At 38.5% G+C, this 25272-nt stretch overlaps 4 protein-coding genes across 4 annotated transcripts; 3 read left to right on the plus strand and 1 right to left on the minus strand.

Annotated features, from left to right (window-relative positions):
- Positions 1-152: 152 nt before the first annotated feature.
- Positions 153-4410, plus strand: LOC122823109 (reticulon-4 receptor-like 2). Its single transcript, XM_044102383.1, has 2 exons — positions 153-795; positions 2232-4410. The coding sequence occupies exons 1-2, from the start codon at positions 214-216 to the stop codon at positions 2994-2996; spliced, it is 1347 nt and encodes a 448-aa protein (XP_043958318.1). The 5' UTR covers positions 153-213; the 3' UTR covers positions 2997-4410.
- On the minus strand, positions 4197-7726 carry tmem101 (transmembrane protein 101). Its single transcript, XM_044102384.1, has 4 exons — positions 7492-7726; positions 6211-6391; positions 5005-5151; positions 4197-4907 (listed from the first exon to the last, which is right to left on the minus strand). Exons 1-4 carry the CDS (start codon positions 7620-7622, stop codon positions 4599-4601), a joined length of 768 nt encoding a protein of 255 aa, XP_043958319.1. The 5' UTR covers positions 7623-7726; the 3' UTR covers positions 4197-4598.
- Positions 7727-9434: 1708 nt separating this feature from the next.
- Positions 9435-10291, plus strand: gngt2b (guanine nucleotide binding protein (G protein), gamma transducing activity polypeptide 2b). Its single transcript, XM_044102385.1, has 3 exons — positions 9435-9594; positions 9755-9843; positions 9972-10291. Exons 2-3 carry the CDS (start codon positions 9760-9762, stop codon positions 10098-10100), a joined length of 213 nt encoding a protein of 70 aa, XP_043958320.1. The 5' UTR covers positions 9435-9594; positions 9755-9759; the 3' UTR covers positions 10101-10291.
- A 1990-nt stretch (positions 10292-12281) lies between these two features.
- On the plus strand, positions 12282-17326 carry si:ch1073-13h15.3 (inactive all-trans-retinol 13,14-reductase). Its single transcript, XM_044102386.1, has 11 exons — positions 12282-12480; positions 13562-13744; positions 14556-14797; positions 14877-15072; positions 15171-15368; positions 15439-15558; positions 15646-15784; positions 16141-16250; positions 16366-16532; positions 16667-16826; positions 17030-17326. Exons 1-11 carry the CDS (start codon positions 12324-12326, stop codon positions 17194-17196), a joined length of 1839 nt encoding a protein of 612 aa, XP_043958321.1. The 5' UTR covers positions 12282-12323; the 3' UTR covers positions 17197-17326.
- The last annotated feature ends 7946 nt before the right edge of the window (positions 17327-25272 follow it).

Genomic DNA, 25272 nt, shown 5'->3' on the forward strand with positions numbered 1-25272 from the left:
TAAACCATAATTATAAAAAGTAACATTTGTACTAAAATACTGCAATAAAGTAACTTCTGGGTGATGTAATGTTGAAATCTGCCTGTATCTGTACTGTTCGGAATTTACAAATGACGCTCAGATTCAGTCCGGTTTGTCTGCATAGACTGGTCTATAGGTAATCCATTCGTTGTTATGTAATATAGAACTAAACAGGATAAACCGACTGCTATCATGCAACTGCGCTTGATGTATCCATATAGAGAAGCAGATGTAAATCCTTCATTTGGGAAAAGGTTCAAAACGGACTGCAGGTTCTCTCCCCAGATTTGGTTATGTGATCATCAGTTTAAGCCCATAATCCCGTCTAATCGGGAATATTCCATGCGTGTGCCTCGGGAGTTTGCTGAAATGACACATTTCTATGCAGTTTGCAAAACATATTCGCCGTGCTTCAGATGTGTCGCTCTGTGTACGCACAGACGGGTCAGCCATGGCTTCCAGCAGGAGAGTCTTCACTTTGAGCGCACAAAGATGCTCTGCTTGATTCCTCTGCTTCTACTGCTGCCGCTTCCGAGCATAATGTCGGGCTTCAGACAGTGTCCAAGCCCCTGCCTTTGCTACGAGTCCTCTGACCTGGTGGACTGCAGGTCTCAGGGCTTGGACCAGGTCCCCCCCGGTGTCTCCCGTGGCACTTGGCTGCTGGATCTCAGTGGGAACAGGGTGAGAGAGGTGCGCAGTGATTCGTTCGTAGGACTGTGGTCGTTGAAGTTCCTACTGATGTCCAACAACAGCATACATGCTGTGCATCCACAGGTATGGGGAAAGATTTTTTTTTTTTTTTTTTTTTTAATGGGGCTGAGTCTACATGTGTTTCTAAATTACAGTTTTAATTTTTAGTTTTGCGTAAAAGTGAAACAGTATTCTTCCAGAAAATGAAACTGTCATTTTAGAGAGTAAAAATACACTTGGAGTAAAAATATCTTTGTCCAATTATTAATTAGAGAACATTTGTAGGAAATTCCAAACTTCTGCTTCTAATAGTCGTTTTCAAAATTATTTAAGTTACATGTCTTATTAATCCCCCCCTGAAATGATTTATATGTCACCCTGGTTGATGAATTGTCGTTGAGTGAATGCAAGTTCAAACTGGGGCTTTGTATGTAATTGTGTTGAATATTTGCCAAACAGTTATTGTTTTTGAAAGAGACATCCAAATGCCTAAATGGTTTTTTTTCTTCCACGTTGAATAAAACTGAGCAACACAGAAAAGTAACAACGTTCTTGTCTGTGGAGGATCTGTGCTAAAATATTTTTATAATGGTCTGCTTTATTAATTTTGTACAGCTTTCTTTTTTTTTTTCTATAAATATGACATGTATGCAACACATTAAAATTGCAATTCCTTTTTAATGGAAATGGAAGAAAGTTCTCCAAATGATTCCAAATTGTTTTCCAGACTGAATTTTTAGTTAAAATGTTATGGAAATATTGAGCTATTTGTCGTGATAACTATTCTGCTTTTCTTCACTTTTTTCATAGTTAATTGTTTCCATTCTAATCTGCAACATTTAACTCATCTTATAGCATAAAATACAATTGAAAGATTAAATTATTCCATTTATTTCGAAATTGTGAAACTCTATATTATGTTATTTAGATTCACTTGGAGTGGATGGGATAATGAAAATGTAAAAAAACCCAACAACAAACAAACAAACAAAAAAACTGTTTCTCAGAAAATATGACTATTGCATGAGATAAAAAAAAAAAATTATTCAAAGCTTCAAGTGTATTAAATAGTATGTCCCTCTACTGTACAGAAAATGCACACAGTTCTTGGCCAGTATTCCTTGTGCATAAATTGCTCCATCAATGCAAAGTGGCATTTTTGTGATTGGTTTATAGGGATTCACTATTGCCAACTTCAACTAACTTGTTTTTGTATAGTTACCATACAGAACATCACATATTAAGATTCCAGTTGGTGTTAGCAAACCTGTTTCTTGTACAGTATTCTCTACCACACTTCATCCTTCCACCCTTCCTTCCCTTATTAAGGTTAGATGCAGCATTTACCCACAATCGTTAGGCCAGGACATTACATTTCTGTTTAAAAACTGTTTCAAATATTTTAATGTTCTACCTATGATGGACTTGTTCTCTGAATCTTTAAATGCTAAAGAAACAAAAGAAGAAAATGTACTCGCCAGTTCAGAGTGACCCTTTCTCACCGGCTGTCTGTGTTTCAGTCTCTTTCATCCCTACAGTTTCTGGAGAGGCTGGACCTGAGCTTCAACCGACTGCGCTGGCTGCCTCAGGACTTCACTCTCCATCTGACCTCCCTCCAGGAGCTGCGGCTGGACCACAACCTGATGCAGCACGTCGACTCCTCCTCCCTGAGAAACTGTGACAACCTGAGGAAGCTCAACCTGAGCTACAACCGCATCCGAACGATAGACACCAGGGCTTTCCACAGCCTCTCTCGACTGCGCCTCCTGCACTTGGAGGGAAACAGGCTGAACATGCTCAAAGACGGGCTGCTGAGCCGCCAGCAGAGCCTGGAGGTTCTCCTGCTTGGACACAACAACATCTCAGCGATCGAGGCCGAAGCTCTGGCGCCTCTCCGCAGTCTGACCCTGCTGGGCCTCAGCGGAAACCAGCTGCAGCACATCAAGTTCAAGACCTTCCTGAAGCTGAAGACCATCAGCACCCACCTGCAGATGTCCCTCAACCCCTGGACCTGCGACTGCGACCTGCAGCGCGTCTTTGGTAAGATCCAGAACGTGCGACATCTGCATGTGGAGGACTACAAGACCATCCTCTGCCACGCCCCTCCTCAGCAGGCTGGGAGCCCCCTCGCGTCCATGGACAACCAGCTGTGCATGGCGGAGACGGCGTCGGTGCTGGTCATCACCATCACCGTGATGCTAGCAGTGATCGGCGCGCTGGTCAAAGCTGAGCGCAACCGCAAGAGCAAACAAGCTGCGAGTGATGCAGAGTCTTCAGACAAGTGACTGGTTAAAGGATGGAGCTCTGACACACACAGACGGCCCACTGCTGGACGCCACATGAAACAGCCACTGGAGAAAGTCCGAGTGGGTGTTTCTTTTATTTAGTTAGTGGAAAACAATCCAAAACTTTGCCATTATTTTCTGTCCTTTGACTAGTTTTACTAAAAGGCTTTTGACAATGTATAAATTGCTTGCAAAAATATTGAAACTTAAATGTTTTTCATATTGAATCATGTCATCAGCATAAATGTAAGCATATTCCACTGGGTTTTTTTGTTGGCCAGAACTAATCCAAAGTTGCGTTTTGCTGTGGAATGGAAGGGAATCAATAGTTTTCAATTTTTTTTAGTGAATAAAAATCAAAAAGGTTTGCTCTGATACCACTCTAAAAAAGTCCAACGCAACCACTTACTTCCAGAAGTTGCCCAAGTAGTGAATAAATTTCATCTTGTGTTTAATGCAGTTTTGGAATAAATCCAGCTGACGCCATACCTTAAATCTGCAGCAGTCTCTTTGGTTTTTAATTACGCAATATTCTATGTGTCACATCTTGAATATTGCATAATTATAACACAAAAATAGAGACTGTTGCAGGTCTAAGGTATGGTGTCAAACACTTGTTCTGCTTTGGGTATATAGGATAAGCAAACTTATCAAGCACTTCCAGATATGTATAGGCAGGGAAATTTGTCAGGTGGCATTTATTTCTGACATAAACTAAAAAAAAGTGCAGAACATAAGAAATTAAGAAAGTCGAACTGGAATTGGGTTGATTTTCAGCTTAACTAACTCCTTGACATCAGCAGGTCAAATACTGAGAAACTGTAAATTTTTCTCTATTTATTGAAAGCATCAGAACCAAGAAATCCCACTGCTTCCTGCCTTTCATTGCAGGATCAACCAGCAGGATTGTTTTTTTGATGCAAAAGTTGGGAGAAACCTTTTCTTCCTTCAGTTTCTATTGGACTCAAAGCCAACACCTTTTACTAAAGAATCTTCAAAATTGTTTCATCTATTATGCCTTATAATCTTTACAAGAAAAAGAAAAATCTCAACTGACAGATCAAAGAACCAAGAAAATCTGGTGCATTTTTCTAATAAATGCTTGTAATTTTTGGTTGCAGTTTATCTGTCCAACACGGTAAAAGCAGCAAATAATATTATCACTACATTTAAATGATGTGCAAAATATTTTTCAGTTGATATTCTTGTGTTCTTTAAATTTATTGAAAAACATTTTTGTACATCTTAAAAGCAACACACCATTATAGAACAGTTTTCACTTACTTGAAAATTTTAAACCATTAATTATGATATTCAGGATTTCCCAGGGGAAATGTTGAAAAGTTTCAGAGCATAACAAAATGTAAACAAGAAACCAAATAAATAAAACCATTTGCTATTTAAAAAGTAAAAAGGAAATGTGTTTTTCTTGTAGAAGGAAAGCTGCCATCTGGTAGCTAATGATGAACCGTCTAAGCTCTCCCAAGCTGAGTGCTTTAAATCCTGAGGCGGGCAGCGGCTTCCAGCACAATCCAGCCACAACTATCTCATTCTGCATAGACGCCCCCGTTTGTGATAACTGTCTTTAAAAGCCAGAGACTTCTACCCGTCAGTGGCCAAGATGAGCACAGCGCCGAAAATCCCAACATTGTGGCCGATCAGCTTCATCTGGTTCCAGAACTCCACCTTGCGGTTGTTGTGCCAGTATCCGAGGTTTCCGTCGATGAGCAGGATGACCAGAGGAAGGATGGTGGCCAGGATTTGTGCGGCCATCCGGATGTAGTACCCAGTGAGGAAGGCCAGAGCTAGAACGCCAAACAGCACCTCTATGAGCATCAGAGTGAGCTCTCCCCCTGCGATGTGGTTCAGGTAGGCCTGTCTGTCCTCTTTACTGTGCCGCAGCGAGTACACCTAGTGGAGAAAACGTGGAAATGCAGGTAAGGTAACAGAAAAATCAATGAATAAAAAAAAGCCACGGAGCATATTCTTCTACCACTCAGAGCCTCACCATGCAGATGAGATAGATTCCCATAAAGATCTGCCCAGTGGACTGCAGTGATCTGCTGCGAGCCTTCTGCCTGTAGACTTCCCCCGCTCCACTGGCCAGGACCAGGAAGCCCCCGATGACGGCTAGCGCCCTGGAGTACATCCGGACCTGCAGGACGACAAGGATCGGTGTTGTATATAGAAACGTTCCTGCACATTCTGCAAGAAAATATTTTGCAGCTTTCAAAACTCAGAGCATGCAGTCAGTTTTTGAGCTCAAGATTAAATGTAGAACTTGCATGATGGGATGGTTAGACTGATGAAAGGTTAGAATTATGGACAAAAGGACAAATGGACATACTGGTGGATAGATTGTCTGCTTAATCAATGCTTGAACAGAAGTATCAATGACCAGATGCATGCATGGATAAATCGAAAAGATGAATGAAAAAATTAAATGACCAAAATAAAAAGCACTTTGATTTAAACTACTTCTTTTACAAATTTAAATCCATCCATCCATCCATTTTCTTTACACCCTTCGTCCCTAATGGGGTCGGGAGGGTTGCTGGTGTCAATCTCCAGCTGCGTTCCGGGTGAGAGGCGGGGTACACCCTGGACAGGTCGCCAGTCTGTCGCAGGGCAACACAGAGACATACAAGACAAACAACCATTCACACACACACTCACACCTAGGGAGAATTTAGAGAAACCAATTAACCTGACCGTCATGTTTTTGGACTGTGGGAGGAAGCCGGAGAACCCGGGGAGAACCCACGCATGCACAGGGAGAACATGCTAACTCCATGCAGAAAGACCCCGGGCCGGGAATCGAACCCAGGACCTTCTTGCTGCAAGGCAACAGCTCTACCAACTGCGCCACTGTGCAGCCTCAAATTCAAATCTTCTGAAAGCTTGGCTCACTTTCTAACGAGTCCTTCCCAGATCATCGATTTGTTAGACGAATATGATCCAAACAGAAAGCGTAACTCAGTACAAATATATTTATATCATTTTTATGCGGATATTCAGCTCTACTGTTCTTTTAAATCATTTGAGGCTGTGTGATGTTTTATGTATTCTGTTTTTATAATTGCTTTAATGGTTTAATCTTGTCTTTTTTATGCTTGTTTTCAATGTAAAGGATGTTGCGCTTTTTGACTAGAGAGTCAACTTCTCTATGTGGATGAAGTCGACTCAACACTGTAAATCAAGGAGCTTCACTCACCTTTAGCCAGTCCCCATAGTGCACCTGCTCTCCGATGTAGGATGCGTAAGTGCTGATGGCCAGCTGCATGGCGGCGCCCAGAGCAAACCACCTCCTCTTCACTCCAAATGACATGAAACTAGCGCAGAGGACGGCTGCTCCCATGTCAATGTACAGGTATGGTACATGGATGTCTGGTTTTCTGGAGAGGAAAGACAATCAGAAGACTTAATGTCTAAGTTTTGCTGTTAATTCAGTTGCTTTATGACTTACAATATCTTACATTATCATATAATGTGACTTCCTATAACTCCTATATCTTTCACTTTTTAAAAGGCTACTCAGGATGGGAACTGAAAATTAGCTTTCAAGTTAAAGGGGTTAGTAGAGAGGGGGAGTAATTGTTTTTTTCTGAATGTAGGCTTTGCGAACTTTATGCCTTCTTCCTAATTAATGAAATTCTGAATAATACCAATTATTCGAATAATGCTTTGGAAGTAGAGCAGCATTTAGTCATTAAAATTTCCCCTTTTCTTGTAATTATGAAATATATTAATGATAACTTTCTGACAGACTTAATTTGGAGTTTTCATGATCTATACAACATGTATATGCTTTTCACTGTGTTTAAGGACTCTATATAATAAAGGAAGCTATTTTGAAAAAAATAAATTTGACTTCAATAATACTCTAATTTATTAAGACATACTTTCAAAAAACTTTGAAGACTAAACCGAAGAATGCTTTAATGGAACTGTATTGAGCATTGACAACCTGATACCTGCTAATCTAATGTAATTTACTTCAGCAGATTCGAAAGAGTGTAAGAGCATAAAGTTAAAACTCTGCTTAGTACGAAAATGGCCTCCATTATTGCCTTCTTATAGCATATAATTACAGGAGAAGTTGGAGGGGTGTGGATGTGTGGGGTTTCAGGAACCCAACCACAGAGGGAAATGAAAGCACAGCCAGTTTGAGTGGAAAGTTGTCCAAAGATCTGTAGGGCTAAATATTAAAGATTATTAAGTTAAATATAAACTGCTTTTTTAACTTAAACGAACACATAAGGTCAGCTTTTCAATTGTGCAAATAAAATAAAGCTCATTTAGATACTTGGTGAGCTCCAAACAACGGAAAAGAGACATAAAGTCGTGTACAGAATGTTTTTCTCCCTTCTAATATTTATCAACCTGGCTTAGTTCCAGGTATTTCTGAACAGTCATAAAGTTGCCTTGAACTGCCGTTAGCTCTCTCAGCTAAGGTTAGCTGGAAGCTCTGCGTCAAACTGCACGCTACTTTTACCTCTTTGAGTCCGCTCTTTCAGCGAACAGCATCAGCATACTGAAGCAGTTCCAGAATCCGAACCGGGTCAGAATAAACGCCCCAAGTTGGCCGAGAATCCTTAACATCTGCTTCCTACTTGGACCTGCCATAGCTCCAGCTCATGTATCCCATCCGCCAGTCAACCTACCAGATACTTGAACTTCCGACCAATGAACACCTTTTTCATGTCAAATTAAAAGAATGTGGCTGTCCCACGTTGCTGCCAGTGAGCCAGCTGCCATTCAAAGGGATACAGGAAAGCTTTTATTTTGAAGAAGTGGTCAAGTTCCCAGGTAAAGCGTTCTGATTGGCTCTAGACATGTTGTGACGTATATTGTAAAAAGAGATATTGTCCGCCACCTAGAGGACAAATTTTATATTACATTTTTGACTACAAGTTAGTTATAGTTACTGACATCTGATACTTAGTAACTGAATTGAAAAAAATATATCTTGTTTAATAAATCATTCAATAAATGCACAACTATAAAGACTTTATAATTCATTCGAAAGATTCATTGTATCAAATAAATAAATTAGCAAACATTAATAAATCCAGGAATCCGTAAATCCAGGCAAATTATGTAATCTGATAAATAAATAAATAAATAAATAAATAAATAAATAAATAAATAAATAAATAAATAAATAAATAAATATCTCCATGTCTATATAGACATTGTGATACAAATGTTCAAAATAATCATATATATGTATATTTGTTTAATAACTACATAAATGCAATAACAAAGAAAAGTTTCTTTTTGCAAGTTGCCGTTTCCTTTTATCCAAAGAAGAAAAACAGCCCTCTATGTGCACAGTGACTGCTTACATTCATAAGAAGCATCTCCAACCCAATAATCCATGTGACGTGTGTGGGGTTAATCCTGAGTACTAACCCAGATCCTGAAAATGGCTTAGTGTGAGTCCTGCGGAAGGCTGAGCTGCTGATCACTGGCTTGTCATGTATCCCACATCAAATGTCATAAGGAGGTGATGATAAGAGAGTGCTGTAAATAAAAAAAGAACATCAGTAAAACCCATCTCCTGTTTATACATAGGACTTATGCTTTTCTGAAGGTGTGCATAAAACAGAAGGTAGTAAATGTGCAAAGTAATCAATATTTTTATCTGTTAAATCAAATCCTCACTTAATACAGTCAATTATTTTTAAATAGAACCTTACTTCAATAAGAACCTAAACGATAAAACTCTCACTGATCTTAACATCTTGGTTGATTTATTTTCTTGTTTGCTAAAATAACTTCAAAACACCAAGAGACCATCTTCCCATCCATCCATCCATCCATCCATCCATCCATCCATCCATCCATCCATCCATCCATCCATCCATCCATCCATCCATCCATCCATCCATCCATCCATCCATCCATCCATCCATCCATCCATCCATCCATCCATCCATCCATCCATCCATCCATCCTTCCATCCATCCATCCATCCATCCATCCTTCCATCTATCCATACATCCATCCTTCCATCTATCCATCCATCCATACATACATACATACATACATACAGGAGGACTAGATACTCTTTACAACCATCTCTCACTGCAATTACACCTGCAACCTTTTCTGGGTCTACGTCTATCAAGTTTGGAGATTCCGAGAACAAAAATTTAGCTCATTCTACTTTGCAAAAGAGATGAGCCTCCATTTCTTGGTAGATTTGTAATTTTAAATTCTTTATTGTTAGATGGTAGATTGAGAAGCACTCTGCTAGGTATTTCTGTCTGACAATAAGTACAGAGGATGCTGTGAAATCACTTTTTAAATGTCATATTCTCGCTTTCTGCATGTAGCTGGTGAGGGTGCTCTTCCTGTTTTAGGAGTTAAGTTCCTTGATTGTTTAATCTCATCACTGGGGATTGGTGACATCAGGTCCTCCAATCTGGTGGCGACCTCAAACGAAAGCCGGTGACGGGGATCAGCTGAAAATGAGGAGCAGTGGGAGAGCACAGTTCAGTTAGTGGAGAGAGGCAGCCAGACGGCAGGAAGGCACACAGCTCTTAGGAGCCAAAACATTTCTCTGAGTGTTGGGGATCCCGCCATTCGACAGGTAAACACTCAAGAAACATTGATTTTGTTGCCTTTTTGACTTAGAAACTGAAAGATGAAATGTTATCTGGATGGATCTAGATATCACAAAAGAAAACATTTAGGGAGTCACTATTATCCTTGAAACCTTTTGAAACCAGGATTTTGTTTTCTCTCCGCAGCCAGGATGGCTCGGGATATGTCAGATAAGGAAATCTTGAAAATGGAACTGGAACAATTGAAAAAGGAAGTGAACACACCAAGAACAGCGGTGAGTATCTAATTCTAACAACCTTGCTCTCGTATAGCTGCTAAAGCTCGCTCTATCAATCCGAAACAGTTCATTGTTATATTGTTTTTGGCAACATGTTGACAGAGTGTCTATTTCCTCCTCAATAGGTGAGTGCAAATTGTGCTGACACAATTGCTTACGTTGAAGGACTCTTGCCAAACGATCCGCTGATTAAGGGAGTTCCAGATGACAAGAACCCTTACAAGGGAGACAAAGGAGGCTGCTCTATAACATAGCACACAATCATCCAAGGAAGAATTTCTATTTCTGTCAGAGTTGGTTTCTTTGTAGTGCTTTTTTTTTCCTGATTTAAATGTACTATAACTGAAAGAAACAGAAGGTATGTATCAGTGTTTCTATCAGCACTGTAGTTGTCAGCATGACAGTGGGTTAATTTGTAAATAAATAAAAATAGATTTAAATATCTTCTGTCTGCTTTTATCATTGATGCTCCGGTCTTTTTACCTATTCAGTTTATACAAAGCAGCAGTGAAAACATGTTTATTGGTCAGTGTTTCCTGACCCACGTTACTGTGCACAACAATGCAAAACCTCTAGAGCCTCCAGTTGAATTTAATCTTAATAGGATTTTCTTTGGTTCAGCATGGTTGGTCAAGCCGGCCTGTTTACACAGAGTGGCTTCCTGTTTCAAAGTCTTTAAGCTTTTTTCACTCTTCATTAGCTTCCAATCTGCTAACTTCATCCAATTAGTTTTAGTCTGACCCTAGTAAAGGGAATTTCCCTTTCCTTTGTAACAAAAGAAATAATTTGTCTGTCTTTTAAGGACTATGACTAGAAGGATGATCAAAACTCAATGCATACAGGATCACACAGGTTTAGCTTAAATAGTTAGTTAGATTAAGTTAAAGTTTGTAACTTTATTCAGCCTAATGCACTACGAAGAGTTCTGTGAATAGAATAAAATGAATTATAGAATAGAATATTTACTTTAATAATCTTAAATACATACAATAACATAACAAACTGAAACAGTAAGTTGAGTAAGACAGGTGGTGTTTAAAATATTGCAAATATTACAATAAAATATAAAAACCTAGATAAAATAAAACAATTATTATCAGAAATGTAAATCTGTAGATGTGTAAAGTAAGCAACAACTTTGCCCCCAAAATCCTGCAGCTGTGATTTGAACAAAAGTGGTTCTATAAAGTACAGACCCAGTAGGACTGAATACAAAACCTCATCACAGTCCTCAAACTATTTATTTTCTGTTTCTAAAAATGATCCATTACTTTCTTTTGTGCATTCAATTAAAATCTAAATTGTGACAAAATGTAGAAAATTTGGGCTGCACAGTGGCGCAGTTGGTAGAGCTGTTGCCTTGCAGCAAGAAGGTCCTGGGTTCGATTCCCGGCCAGGGATCTTTCTGCATGGAGTTTGCATGTTCTCCCTGTGCATGCGTGGGTTCTCTCTGGGTTCTCCGGCTTCCTCCCACAGTCCAAAAACATGACTGTCAGGTTAATTGGTTTCTCTAAATTCTCCCTAGGTGTGAGTGAGTGTGTTGTTTGTCTTGTATGTCTTTGTGTTGCCCTGCAACAGACTGGCGACCTGTCCAGGGTGTACCCCGCCTCTCGCCCGGGACGCAACTGGAGATAGGCACCAGCAACCCTCCCGACCCCATTAGGGAAGAAGGGTGTTCAGATAATGGATGGATGTAGAAAATTTTGAATACTTTTGTCTCTACAGTGAAATAACGCTCTTACAAGTACGAAAAGATTACTTGTGAATTGGGGTTTCTCAGTTTTCATAAGAGAAACTTTCATTGCCAAGTTATTCAAGGTAAAGTCTATGTGGGACATTACCTGGATTCTGAAACTCACTGATTTAATCAGCTGCACTGTTGTAATGACATGTATAAAGTCTACAAACATCCATAGAGGCAAATTATCTTAATTGCCTTATCAGATAAAAGCAATTTCACAAGGATTTATCTAATCAATTCTGATTTCCTCCATGCTCTTTGAATTGTCCAGATATTCTTTTGAAATTAAGCCAACCATCAAATAAACTGGAAAACATTAGCTTTAGTTCTTTTACTGATAAATGTGAATGTAAAAATATGTTTGTTAAAAAAAGTAAACATATGAGTTGCTGCCCAGTTTGGAGAATGTGGGCAACACAAGTTGAAATGTTTGCATGTGATCCATCAAATACTTTATCAAAATGTAAGAAAGCCCAAGGACAATCTAATCAGAGTAAACATTATTTTATATTGTAGTCTGCACAGTTATTACTGAAGATCTAAATATGTTTTGTAATCATAAAAAGGTGGGTCTTTCTTCGCTTTATCTTTACTGCTTTTTGTAACGCAGATAGTGTTTCATATCAGTCCCCAGACCTTTGGCTCTGGACTGCAGCATAATAAAAAGGAGACTTCTGAACAATTTGTTGTGCAGAACAGCTGAGAACACTGTCTGCGTATCTCATTTTATCCAAAAATGTGGCTGCTCATTCTTTTAGTCTGGTTGGTTATTTGGGCCGGTGGTACCTACTGGTACGTATTTGGGAAGCCCAGTCCATTCTCCCTGGAGTCTGTGAGACCCCCGGCGCCCCGTGAGTTTGACCAGAAGAAGAGAGACAAAGTCATCAAACAAGGTAACGCTAATGCAGAGGCTGAATATCTGTCAGCATATTTCTGAGTAAAATTATTGTTAATAGTCCTACTGATGTAAAGTGAAATGTTATTTTATAAACCACTAGGGGGGCTGGTACCCATCTACAGTGGTCATAAACCACTGTCCATGCTATGTCCACAGACAGGTCACCAGTTCATCCCAGGGGCACACAGTACAAAAAATGCACATATTATGTGGGAACTTAGAGAGACAGTCATATTTTTTAATTGTATGAGGAAGCCAAAGTGAATGGGAAGAACATGTGAACTCCATGCAGGCCCTTTTGCTGCAAGGGATCAGTTCTGCTCATTGTAACACTATGTACTCATTCACTGAATAACTTTGTTAGCACAGCTTCAAGAAATCTCCTGTTTTGGAAAATCAAGTCTCATAAACTGTTCAGAAGTGACAGTAACTCTGTTTTACCAAACAAGCTGCCTTCAAACCAATCAGGAGCCTCAAATAGGAAGTGTGACCTTGATTTCTTTAAACAAATGATCAGCTATGTTCTAGCTGCCTGATTTTCTTCCTCTGAAACCAACTGCAAACCCAAAAGTACTTTTAATCTGACAAACAAGTCTTGGATATTTTTATTTACTGAATATGACTTCTTCAGAAGTGTGTTTACATCCATGGTGCTTAATTTATTCCCAATTGAAACATGTATTATTTTCAGCCAATACTTTCTGTGAGTTTTATTTTTTCCTTTTATTTCTCCCGAAACTGTTTTACTTATGTTACGACCACTATGGATTTGAACAAATGCATGTGTATAAACACTTTCATAGCATACCATTTATCAGACCGGAGAACACATCTAAATTATCAGAGGTGTAACTACATATTTATGGCTGTTTTATCTAATTGGAAATTTTGATAACAGGACCATATGCTGCCATTGTCACATCTTCCGTATTTATGACCTGAAAGACAACCTTCAGACTGCGCTCTGAAAAACAATTATGCAACACGTACTGATGTGTCAATCTCAATACTTTTGTAAGTCTATAGAGTGGAACAAAACCTGATAACTAAAGGTATTCCTGTGTGTTGCTGTCCAGGTTTCAGTGTGGACAAAGTGCCCCAGAACCTGGATGTGATCGTAATCGGAAGTGGCATTGGTGGACTGTCAGCCGCGGCCACACTTGCTAAAGCTGGAAAGAAGGTTCTGGTCCTGGAACAGCATGACCAGGCTGGAGGCTGCTGCCACACGTACATAGAGAAGGGCTTTGAGTTTGATGTTGGTAAGGAATCTTTCCATATAATTTCAAAATAGCTTCAGGCATGATTGTCGATTAAAGGAAAGCCAGGTCACTGTGCTCTCCAAATGTGTCACAAAAAGAAGAATTAAACATATACAAAATGTCTCTAAAGCCACCTATGCAGTTAATGTGTTTTATTGGAATCTTAGTAAAATGCACTAAGATTCCAGGTGACAGGACGGGACAAAACCAAATACAGAATTGTGAAACTAAACAAAAAACAGGATTTGGTTTTCAAAACTTTTCAGCCCACAAAATTTGCAAAGTGCAAAGCATTAGTATTCAATCCCAATTTGTCAATACTTTGAGGTATGTCTACTACAAGTGCTTTGCATATCTAGAAGCTGATGTTTTTCACTCATTCTACTATGCAAAATTAAAAAGACTCCCAACCTTAACCAGATTGGATGAAAAGCATCTGTGAACGTCAGCTTTCAAATGTTGCCATAGATTTTTAGTTGAGTTTACATCTGGACCTTTACAAGGACATTCTAACACACAAGTATACACAACATAATAATCTGCTGAACACCAGAGTAAGTTTGTTTTAAGGTGTTCCTAAGTCATAAAATTTTTAAACTACTACTTTTCCAACTTCCTTTAGAAAATGTTTTATTTCTTCTGTGCATGTACAATGGATGAGGATTCAGTTCCATTTGCATTATTTTTTCCTTTCTGTCCATTACAATTGTCTTACAGCTGTTCTTTTATTCAGTTTATGAAAATGTAATGTTCTTTGTTGGGACTCGATTAAAATTAGTTGAGGACCTTGTCTGTCACTCTTTGTCTTCAGGTCTTCATTACATCGGTCAAGTCCATGAAAACAGTCTACTTCGAATTGCCTTTGACCAGATCACTGAGGGCCAGCTGGAGTTTCAGGAGCTGGAGCCGCATGTCGACACTGTCCAAATCGGCAGTGGTGATGAGAAGCGGGAGTACAAGATTTTCACTGGAAAACATGAAATGAAAGCCCGCCTGACTGAGCAATTTCCAAATGAGACAGAGGCTATTGAGACATTCTTCAAAATCATGAAGGTATTGATTATAGTAACTCAATCTAACACTTAAGAGTATGGTTCATTTTTAAGAGTAAATGTCTTTCATGTTGCAACAGCTCTCAGCTAAGAAGACCCATTACCTGGCAAGCATGAAGCTGATTCCTCAGTGGGTCTCTTTGTTTCTCCTGAAGTCAGGCATCGCAGATCTCATCTCTCCAGTCTTCCGTCTATCTGGCACACCAGCGACTGACTACATAAACACCCTGACCAAAAACAAAGACCTCCAAGTCATATTTTCTTACTTTTTCTATGGTGTGTCTCAAAGTTAGCCTTCAAGGTTTATCAAATGGGAGCATCGATAATTAGTCCCTGAAATTTACTTCCTAGAGTGCTATTCATGTCCCACTTAGGTGTGCCTCCAAAGGAATCCAGCATTCTGATCAACGCTCTCCTGATCCATCACTACAAACGAGGTGCTTACTATCCAAAAGGTGGAGCCAGTGAGATCGCCTTCCACATCATCAGAACTATTCAGAAATATGGAGGGAGCTGTCTGGTCAGAGCTCCTGTCTCTCAGATCCTGGTTGACAAGAATGGAGCGGCCTATGGTGAGAAGTGAAACCAGATTGTTTTCACTCGTTGAAGGTCAAGACTTTACGTTTGGTGTATGTTTGTTAGGTGTGAAGGTGAAGAAAGGTCAGGACGAAGTTGAGGTCCACGCACCTGTAGTGGTTTCAAACTGTGGCGTCTTTACCACTTTCCAAAGACTCCTACCACCTGAGATTCAGGTCAAACATGGTCAGTATGCCGAGGAACTGCTTCAACCCAAATTAAAGGTGAGCTGCAAAGGTGTCTTAAGTGGCTTATAAAGGTTCCATTTCATAGATATTCAGGAAAGACTGAGCATGATGAAACATGGCAGAGGATCATTTTTGATCTTTTCCGGCTTTGATGGAACTACAGAGGACCTGGGTCTTGTCTCTACAAATTTCTGGCTCTTCAAAGACAACGACATGGATAAGTCGTGAGTAGAAGAAATTAAATAAGGCATAGAACTTGAAAGTATTTACCACAAGAGGGTGCTATTGCATAGAGAGAAACTAGAAAACTTCCTCACATAGAGTGCCTTGTGAAACTCGTTATACCCTTCAACCGTGAACCTTTTCTCATTTTGTCACGTCACAAACTGTCATCTATTTTATTGGGATCTTCTGTGTGACAGACTAACAGAAAGTAGTGCATAATTGCAAAGTGGAAGAAAATGAGACGTGGCTCTCAAGGTCTACAACAAAGTCTGAAAAGTTTGGCCTGCATTTTTATGCAGCCCCCTTGAGTAAGTAAGTAAAATAAACATCAAAAATTGTATTATCGATTTTGTAGGATGGGGGATTTTTTTGCGTTGAGCAAAGAGGAAGCGCCCGATAACATCCCTATGATGTTCATCACAGTACCATCTGCAAAAGATCCTGAAGCCAATATACGTCATCCAGGTAAATAAAGTTGCTTCTTTCCTGACTTTGACACCAAAAATTATGACAGGAATCTTTTTTCCATTCTTAAATTTGAGTCAAAATAACAAACATTGGCGGTCTGTTATGCTTTCAGGAAAGTCTTGCATGACAATACTGACCATGGTCAAGTATGAATGGTTTGAAGAGTGGAAGGATACTACAGTGCGAAAAAGAGGTGATGACTACTACAACTACAAAATGAGGTTCGCAAAGAACCTCTTTGACTGGGCCTGCACTGTGTTTCCTAAAATCAAAGATAAGGTAAAATCTGTCAAAATATGCATAAGTGGAAACATTTTCCTTTTGGGTAATTAAACTTTCACGTAATTTGAAAAAAATAAAAATAAAAATAAAAATAATCTTTTTGACATTATTTTGGAAAAACTGTTCTTCAGCTTGTTTTCCAAGATGTGGCAACTCCGCTGACCAACATGCACTACCTGGGAGCTCAACGTGGAGCCATGTACTCTGCCGAGCACAACGTGGAGCGTTTCTATGCTGAGGCTGTAGCCAGGAACAGAAGCAGCACTCCTGTTAAAAACCTTTACATCTCAGGTGTGGAAAATGTTACAATAGCTACTCTGAGTATTTGTCGCAGACAGCAAAAGCTCTTTTTAAATTGTAGCATACTGAAATAAATAGTGTGTATGGGGTTTTGCTGTGTACTGACTTCATCAGTGAATGGTTTGCTGTTATGTTGGGCTTTGTTACGCACAAGCAAAACAGAAAGATGAAGCGTCTTTTTTTCTTCCTTTCAGGTCAAGATGTGTTCAGCTGTGGGATTGCTGGCGCTCTGCATGGCGGACTCCTCTGCGCCTCCACTGTGTTGGATCACATCGTCTACATCAACCTACTCATCCTCAAAAAGAAGCTGAAGAGAAAGAAAGCCAGAGAGCTGGCCCAGCTGGATAAGAAGAAACTGTAAGGAGGATGCTGCTCACTACCGCCCCCGCAGCATGATAATGAAAGTGCAAAAAGTTGGTGCAGAAAGACTTGCCAATAGGTTGATGTACAGTGCATGATGTCGAAGAGGCAAATGTGATTTCATATTTGTACTTGATTTAATGTAATTAATAATAATAATAATAATAATAATAATAATACTAATAATAATAATAATAATAATAATAATAATAATAATAATAATAATAATAATAATAATAATAATAATTATTATTATTATTATTATTATTGATATGTAGACCCTCCCACTTTCTTAAATGTGGAAATATTGATATGAAAAGATGGAGAATTGGATCAGCTACACAGAAAATGTTATGAATTTTCTGTTGTGATCTGTAAACTATTATGATATAAAAGAACTTGGACATTGAATTATGTTTTATACCTATTGGTATTATGCTTGTATTTTTTTTTTTTTACCTTAGGCTGGTTTTAATAGGAATGAAACTTTCTTTTAAAGTGATAGTTCAGATGTTTTGAATAATAATTCTGAGAAGTGATGACCATATATTGAAATATTTTGCCTGCAGAAGATAACTGTTAGTATCGTCACTTTGATTAAACAGAGAATCCCAAATAATTTTTGTCTCTTTTCCTGTTAACTTCAAACAACAAACATTATCAAAAATGCAATAGCTGTTGATGGAAATGGCACTCCACCAACCGAGAATCCACAGTAAGATTTGCATTAGACAATTGTTTACCTAGAATACCTACATTATTCTTTGAACAGTAACAGAATGTTAGTGTCACTAAGAACAACTAGAACCAGAGTAAAACAAAAAAAAAAATCAAAGAACTATTGATCATTTAAGCCAGTAAGTTTTCAGTTTTTCCCACGACATTTATCTACATAACGCCTGTGTTCTTTCCAAATGTATCAAGAACTTTGATTAATTGAACTATTAATTCTTTCTGACTAGAAAATCCTAAACCATAACATTGAGCCATCTGCTTGGGACTTTAAGTTCAGTTGCAATAGGGTTATGCAGAAGGATGATCATCAGTAAAACAGTAACAAATCCAACTCTGAATGACAAAACAAAACAAACAAACAAACAAACAAACAAACAAACAAACAAACAAACAAACAAACAAAAAAGAACAAAAACAAAACAAGATTAAAATTGGTTGGGACAACTGTTTTCTTTGATAAATAAAATTCTCATCTGAAAACATCTTTTGATGAGCACGTTTCTTTGTTGTAAATATCTTTTTTGTTACTTTTTTGTAACCACAGGTTGGGGCTTTGCTATGTGTCTTGTACACATTAGATAGTACAAACAAAAATATCATAACCACATTTTTAAAATAATTTAATCAGAAGCTCGCTGGCTAAAATTCAAACATTAAACTAAAATATTTGAGTGATTTTTATAATATTTCAGTCAAATTGGGCTAATAAATGTCTGATTAGCTATGCATGTCAGCAAATAATGACATTAAATGCTACCCAAGTGAGCCTTTAGAAGATTTAGCTAATATAAATATCTGACACAGGTGAAGTGAGATTTCATGGCTCCTTTGGGTTTAGTTCCCACCCTTGTTTTTCTGACCTGATTCGTACCCCCGGGGTTGTTTGGGCAACCGCTGAAATCAAATGTCTGAAGTGAAACCTCAGATTTCCGGCACTAAGTGAACATTTCCTCAGCAAACGCTGGGCAGGTTGGCCGACAAATTTAGGTCTGTAGGGGATGACTGAGGATGAATGGACCCTGTGTCCAGGTGAACGGTGGGATGCTGGTACCTCTCCAGCTCAATAGCTTTCATCGCTCTGCTGTGCAACCCAGGGAAAGCTAGCACTGACACTCAGAAAGCACAAACAGGTGAACATATTTCTTAAAAGTTGTGTTAATATGAAGAGTAGAAAATTATAAAATTGTCAAATTAAAAATTGTAGCAAAGTGAGAAGAAGGAGTTAATGCTGCCGACTTTGCATAGCTGGAAATTTGGTAGCTCATAACATCTAATTACTCTGGTATGATAAAAGGGTATTACTTGAGAAATAAACATGAAAGGTTGCTCCTACTTTCTTCAGGGAGGAACCCTTAGTTTCAGTAAGAGTCTGGGAGTCAGACTGTCGACTGGTAGTTGGTCTATTTACTCACCTGAAACTAAAATATCTGAACAGCTCTAGTATTTATGTAATTGCATGATTTCCACAGCGTAATACTAACTCTGATTACCCATGGTTGCCCAATGAATTAGATCAAAACACTTTAAAGTAGCACTTTAGTTGATGCTAAATCCTACAGGCTGGTTTATCTTTCCATAAAGAGGATAATCAAGAATTTTTATTAGCTTTTTATGACCAAGTCAAGGTTTTCTTTGCAGTTGTAGAGTACTATAAATAACCAAAGGTTTTTATCTTCCTATTAACCTTCTGCTCAGCTGGACGCTGGTGGTTCTCCCTGAAATAGTTAACAGACAGCTGGCGGAGTACACCCAGGAAAGATCGCCAGTAGATCACAGAACTAACAGAGAGACACATGGCAGACAACCACACCTAACAGAAAGCTGAAATCACTAATTAAAGGGATAAATCAGTGTTTTCAAGGTGAGGTTTGAGTGAAAATTCATGAGTAAATAGATAAAACTGGCAGCACTGTCGCCTTACAGCAGAAAGGTTTGCGGTTCAAATCCTGACATAGAGTTTGCGTGATAAACTATGACTGTTTAGTTAGCTGGTCTGTCTAACTCGCCCTCAGTAATGAGTGTGTGAATGAATGGTTGTTTGCCCTGTTGTGTCTTTAGCTTTAACCTTTCAGTCTGACGTTTTCCTCTCTTAATAGGTAAACTTCATAGTGGATGCTGTGATGGTGAGCTGGTCAGATCCTGGTGGAGCAAAGTATCCCCAAACCATGACACTTCCTGCTCTATTCTCCCAGTTGGTGTAAGCTTATTTTCCAGAATTGCTCTACCTGATTTATGACAAATATCCAGTGTAAAATAATTATTTTTTTTTAACTTTTACATAGAGCTTTTGCCAAGGGCTAAAAAATATATTTCATAAAATAGGTTTAATGCTGATAGCTTAGCAGGTAGGTCTTGTATGCAGAAGTGAGGCTGGATTTAGATACTTCCAGACCAGCAGACCTACAGACGTCTGAATCCCCTCCCCTTTTTTTTCCTCCCACATTTAGACACACCCTTACATTAAGAGGCCCAGAGGGTTCACATTCAACAAAAGCAGTTTTCCCTTTCAACCACAACTCTGGCATTTCTTCTCCATTTTGCACTTTTTAAGCAAAAGAAATGCTAGCTGAAGACTTAACACCATTAAAATGTACTGTTTCTCTTTTCTTTTTGCAGGGTAGGAACCCATGAAAAGTGTAACAAAAGAGTGTTTTTTTTTTTTTTTTTGTCTTTGGGCTTTGGTCAGTTTTTCTTCTTTTCCAGATGCTGGAGCTCCTCCCTGCTGGCCTGCTGCAGCCTCCCACAGCTTGAAGCCAGCCAGCAGCCACAGCTGCCTCCAATCTGGAGAGATGGAAAAATTCAAATGCCCAAGATGAGAGGAAGGCTGAGTCTGAAGATAGTTTTAAGGATTGGAGTGTGTTTCAAGGTATGAGCAGGTGACTAAAGGAAATACCTTCATCTTACAGTTATAATCTTTCAGTACTTCTCGATGTGTTTTACATTTATGGAAATGTAATTTTTATAGCATTTTTATAGCATGATCAAAAATAATAATAATAATAAAAAAGCTGTATTTGTCAATTTTCTTTTGACTAAAACAAATATAATAGTTTTGCTGCTTTGCACAGGTCACACGATACTTCTACACTTTATGTAAAAAAAAGAGTAGGGCCAGCTTTCCAGTGAGCCAAATGGAAAAGCTAAGGAGGATATCAGCTTTCTCCAAACCCTTGATTCTTTTTTATCTGCCTGAAAAGTTTCTCCACAGTCAAACGTAAGATCAATCAGAATATTTTTGCATTGATAGTCCAGTCTAGCAAATTTAAATGCTGCTGTGAAGATGTCAAAAAGTCCAAATTTTCAGTTTCTTCTGTAAGTTTGTTTTCTGACTGGTAAGTATTCTGGTATTTTAAATAGTGAATTCAGTTCTTTTTTTAAACATTACTTTCCCTCTTTTAAGTTAAAACAACATGTTCTTATGCACATCCTTGTCATTAGTTTGTAATACCTTCTGTGCCACAAAAAGTGTCACCATTGCTATTCTAACTGTATCATATAAGGCCACAATAACTAAGGAACTATAATACTGACTGTTTTATTTCAAAATAAGAGTCTAAATCACCCATCAAGCATTCATATTCAGGACTCAGAACAATAGTTTGGACTGGAGTAGCAGTTTCAGGGACAGAATTTACTTTAACTAGAAATATCATGTCTCCAAAAGATATTGTTAGAGAACTGCAGTAAACAGTGACATATTTGGGATCACTAAAATCTTCACCCCAATAAATAAACACTGCCCAGAGACGATCTGGTATTGAATATGTAAGGACACACAAACTAATTAACTTCTTTCCTACCACAAATAAGCCATTATTAAATGTTTACTAAGCTCTTCTGGGACCATGTGCTGCAGGCAGATGAGGCTAAATGAATCTGTGGTGCTTCATACACAATGTTTGGTATAGCACAGAATCTGAGATTTCAGTGTTTCTGGGAGCCTTGTTACAGTGCATGGTATCAGGAGCATTTAGAAATACCAGGACTCTTTCTAAGTGTCACACATTGACCAGAAAGATGAAAATGGGTCATTACAGGATACTATGGTTCTCAATACATAGAAAAATAATTCTTCAAGCGCCATCACAGTCTCCATACTTAAATCTGCTCCATCAGAGGCCTTTCTCTATTCAACTAACATCTTATGCCGATAATATGAAAGACATTAACTACTTACAGCTATTGATTTTACAACTATCTACAACCTTACAGAAACCCTCTTTAAAAAGATCCATCCGTCTATCCATTATCTATACCCGCCTGTCCTTGATGGGTCACATTTATATATAAACTATTATTTAAAAATGAGCAGAATCATACTGACTCTGAGGCAAACGGAAACCTAAACTAATAAACAAAACAAAACAAATAAAATCACAAAGTCATACTATGGTAAGTCCCTTTAGCTTGCTCTGCAGATTCACGCTAAGGACAAGATGGTCTGGTTTGAGAGCTGATTGTGATGAAAGTCTGGTAATATCAACCTGTGACAAAGTTGAAAAAGAATTTCTCTTGGCTTTTTCACACCCATCTGAGTTTCTGCTAGCGACGGCCCCTCCTACTGCACACGATTCAGAAATATGGCTCACATTTCAACTTTTAGTCTTTCCTCCTCCGTGCCCTAAAACAAGCCCACCCTCCTTTAATCTTCTTCACCCTGATCCATCCGCATTCATCATCACCGCTTCGTCTGCATTGTGTTTACATGCTGAGGCAGCTTGTGCTAGTGGAATTAATTCACTGTCTGAAACGCCACACAGTAGAGGGGGCTCTGATGTGTGGGTGTGATCCAGGACAATCCACAGAAAATGACACTCAAACACGTGGCTAAGTAAAATTCAGCTATTTTTCTGTTTCTTTATGTTTTCTTGGATAATAAGTTTAGTCTAGTAAGGTTTGTTGTTTCACAGGAAAGGAAGAGAAAATAAAATCATAAACCACAGGACACAGAAACATGTACATATTCAAAAGGCAAACTAAACTGGAAACACCTAAAACATTCCTCTCTGCATTTACTCTTCTCCTGACATGTTTCTTAGAGTTTGCTGAGTGATTCAGAGCTTGCTGAGAGATGTTCAGGGCTTGATCTGTACACACACCAAGTATTTACTGTCCCTCTTAGCACAAATGTGACAAACATTTTACTAGAAAGTAACACACTCAGTTCTTTCTAGTAAAGAACTGAGTTGTGCTCAGGTGCATCTTCAGAGTTAATTTTCTGCCACATAGTGCACATTTGTAATGTTCTAATTACAAACATCTTTGGTGTGTCTCTTATGTAGATTGTGGCAAACACAAAATAATCTCTTATGGGTTTCATTCAGCAAAGCTCAAGTCTTGTGATCGTTCCACAGAGCTCAGATTTGTGAAGTGCATGACCGATAGTTGTCTACATTTTTACACCTCAGCTGGGGATCTCTGAAGTTCCATGTCTTGGTACGTTTGCAGTTGCACTATGTGGATACATTTTGTGGATGACGGATAGAACAGCAAAGGGAGAATTTCATTTTTTAAAAATCCACAACTTCATCTCTGACCTATCTGCAGTGTTTAAGGGCTTCATAAAACCGTTCACTAATGTTTCCTTAGTGAAAAGTAATTTCTTTCATAGGTGCATTCTGAAAGAAATTAGTTGCACTGGATATTATTTAAAAGGGGGATGAGTACATGTAAAACACACTTTTCCGATTTTTATGTGTAAAACCTTTTGAAAACCATGTATTGTTTTGCTTCCACCTCATAGCAGTGTACATAAAAACCCTTATATTGCAAATTTACATTTTTGGTGATAACAAAACAAAAAATGAAGGTTAAGGTTACTTTTTCAAATTAAAAAGTAACTGGTCACAACTCTGAAGTGAAGACTTAATAACAAAAAAGATATTCCTCTGTGGATTTTTTAATTTATTTTTCTTTTAGAAATGTTATAAATTGACTATTGTCAGAGCAATCTTTCTTTAATGACATGATAGAATATAAAGACTCAGAAAAAAGTTAGAAATCTGTCTCTCCTGTGGCTTCTGATTCACCCACGCTGGGTTTTTGGTCCTCTGGCAGACTCTATGATTAAGCTTCTCCAGTGAAATCACAGACATATATATCACAGGCACCACAACAAGGAACTCCACCTTTTGCTTTCTGCTCTGTAGTTTCTTTCCTGTGGAGTAAGTTGCCGGTCTAAACCTCAAAATCACCTAAGGGAAGACAGCTTGAGAAATCCCTTCATCAATTCTCAAACTTCATATTTCAAGAAACTGAACATATTTAATATGAGCAAAAAAGTGCTAAAAAGTGGTGATATTATTGAGGGTGGGGGTATTTAAAGTGTGTGTAAGTGGAATAAACGTGTCTAAAGGTGATTTAAAGAGGCAGCCTACCTGCTCTGGCTTGTACTGCCCTCAAGGTGCTAAAAGGAAGAGGCTGAGCAGAGATCACAAAAAGCACTTTCACCCACAGACACAGGAAGCAGTAAGTTAGGACTGGTTATGGTAACCATGAGACGAGTACAAAATCACAGCAAGAATCAGTGAAGGACAAATAATTACTATCTGCTGTGGTAATGTGTAGGCATGAAATATCTTATTTTCATCACACTGAACATAAAACATTGTGAAACATTCAGTGTAAATATATGGAATATCAAAATGAAAAGCTCTGAAGAACAAGTGTCACTGCCAATTTTTTTATTTTTATTTTAATTTTTTTGGCACAAGCAGAATTAAATTGAGGAGGGCACACTGACTTATTTTAGTGACCATTAAGGAAAAAGAAAACCCTGCGCCTGTTTAGATTTTTCCTCCTTGAGGTCTTTCCGAAAACTGAGGTCACACTGTAGAGCGGAGAGTAATGCTGCCAGAGTTGCAGCTTTAAGTGATTCCAGATGCTTTAAAAAAGCTGAAATTTTTTTTCCTTTTTAACCCCTTTATCCAAACTATTCTCCATGGCTGTCTTCATTGTTTTCTTGACCGACAAAGAAAGGCGACTAGACAACTTTACCTGCATTTTCTTGGACACGAAAAACAGAAGGCCCGAAGCTCAGATATCAAATTACACATAAGTGTAGCAGAAAGTTTTAGAAAAAGGAAAAAATAAAAGCCACACACTCTGGTGAGAAGTGGGAGTGGCATTTCAGAGCTGTAATCTTTTCTTAAACTTTACTGCTGTGAATGCAACAATAAAACCCTCTGCATGTGACACGAGCAAAGACGGCCCTTTTTTACCCAGCAAAGACAGACTGTGTAATTTAATGGTGTGGTGTCTGTCTCCTTCCAATGGGCAAAATGGGGAGAGACTTGTGTACACCAACACTAGGAGAAGGTGGAGCCCCGCTCACTTTTGGCAC

Source organism: Gambusia affinis, linkage group LG20 (assembly GCF_019740435.1).
Source record: "Gambusia affinis linkage group LG20, SWU_Gaff_1.0, whole genome shotgun sequence".
NCBI classification, from domain to species: Eukaryota; Metazoa; Chordata; class Actinopteri; order Cyprinodontiformes; family Poeciliidae; genus Gambusia; species Gambusia affinis.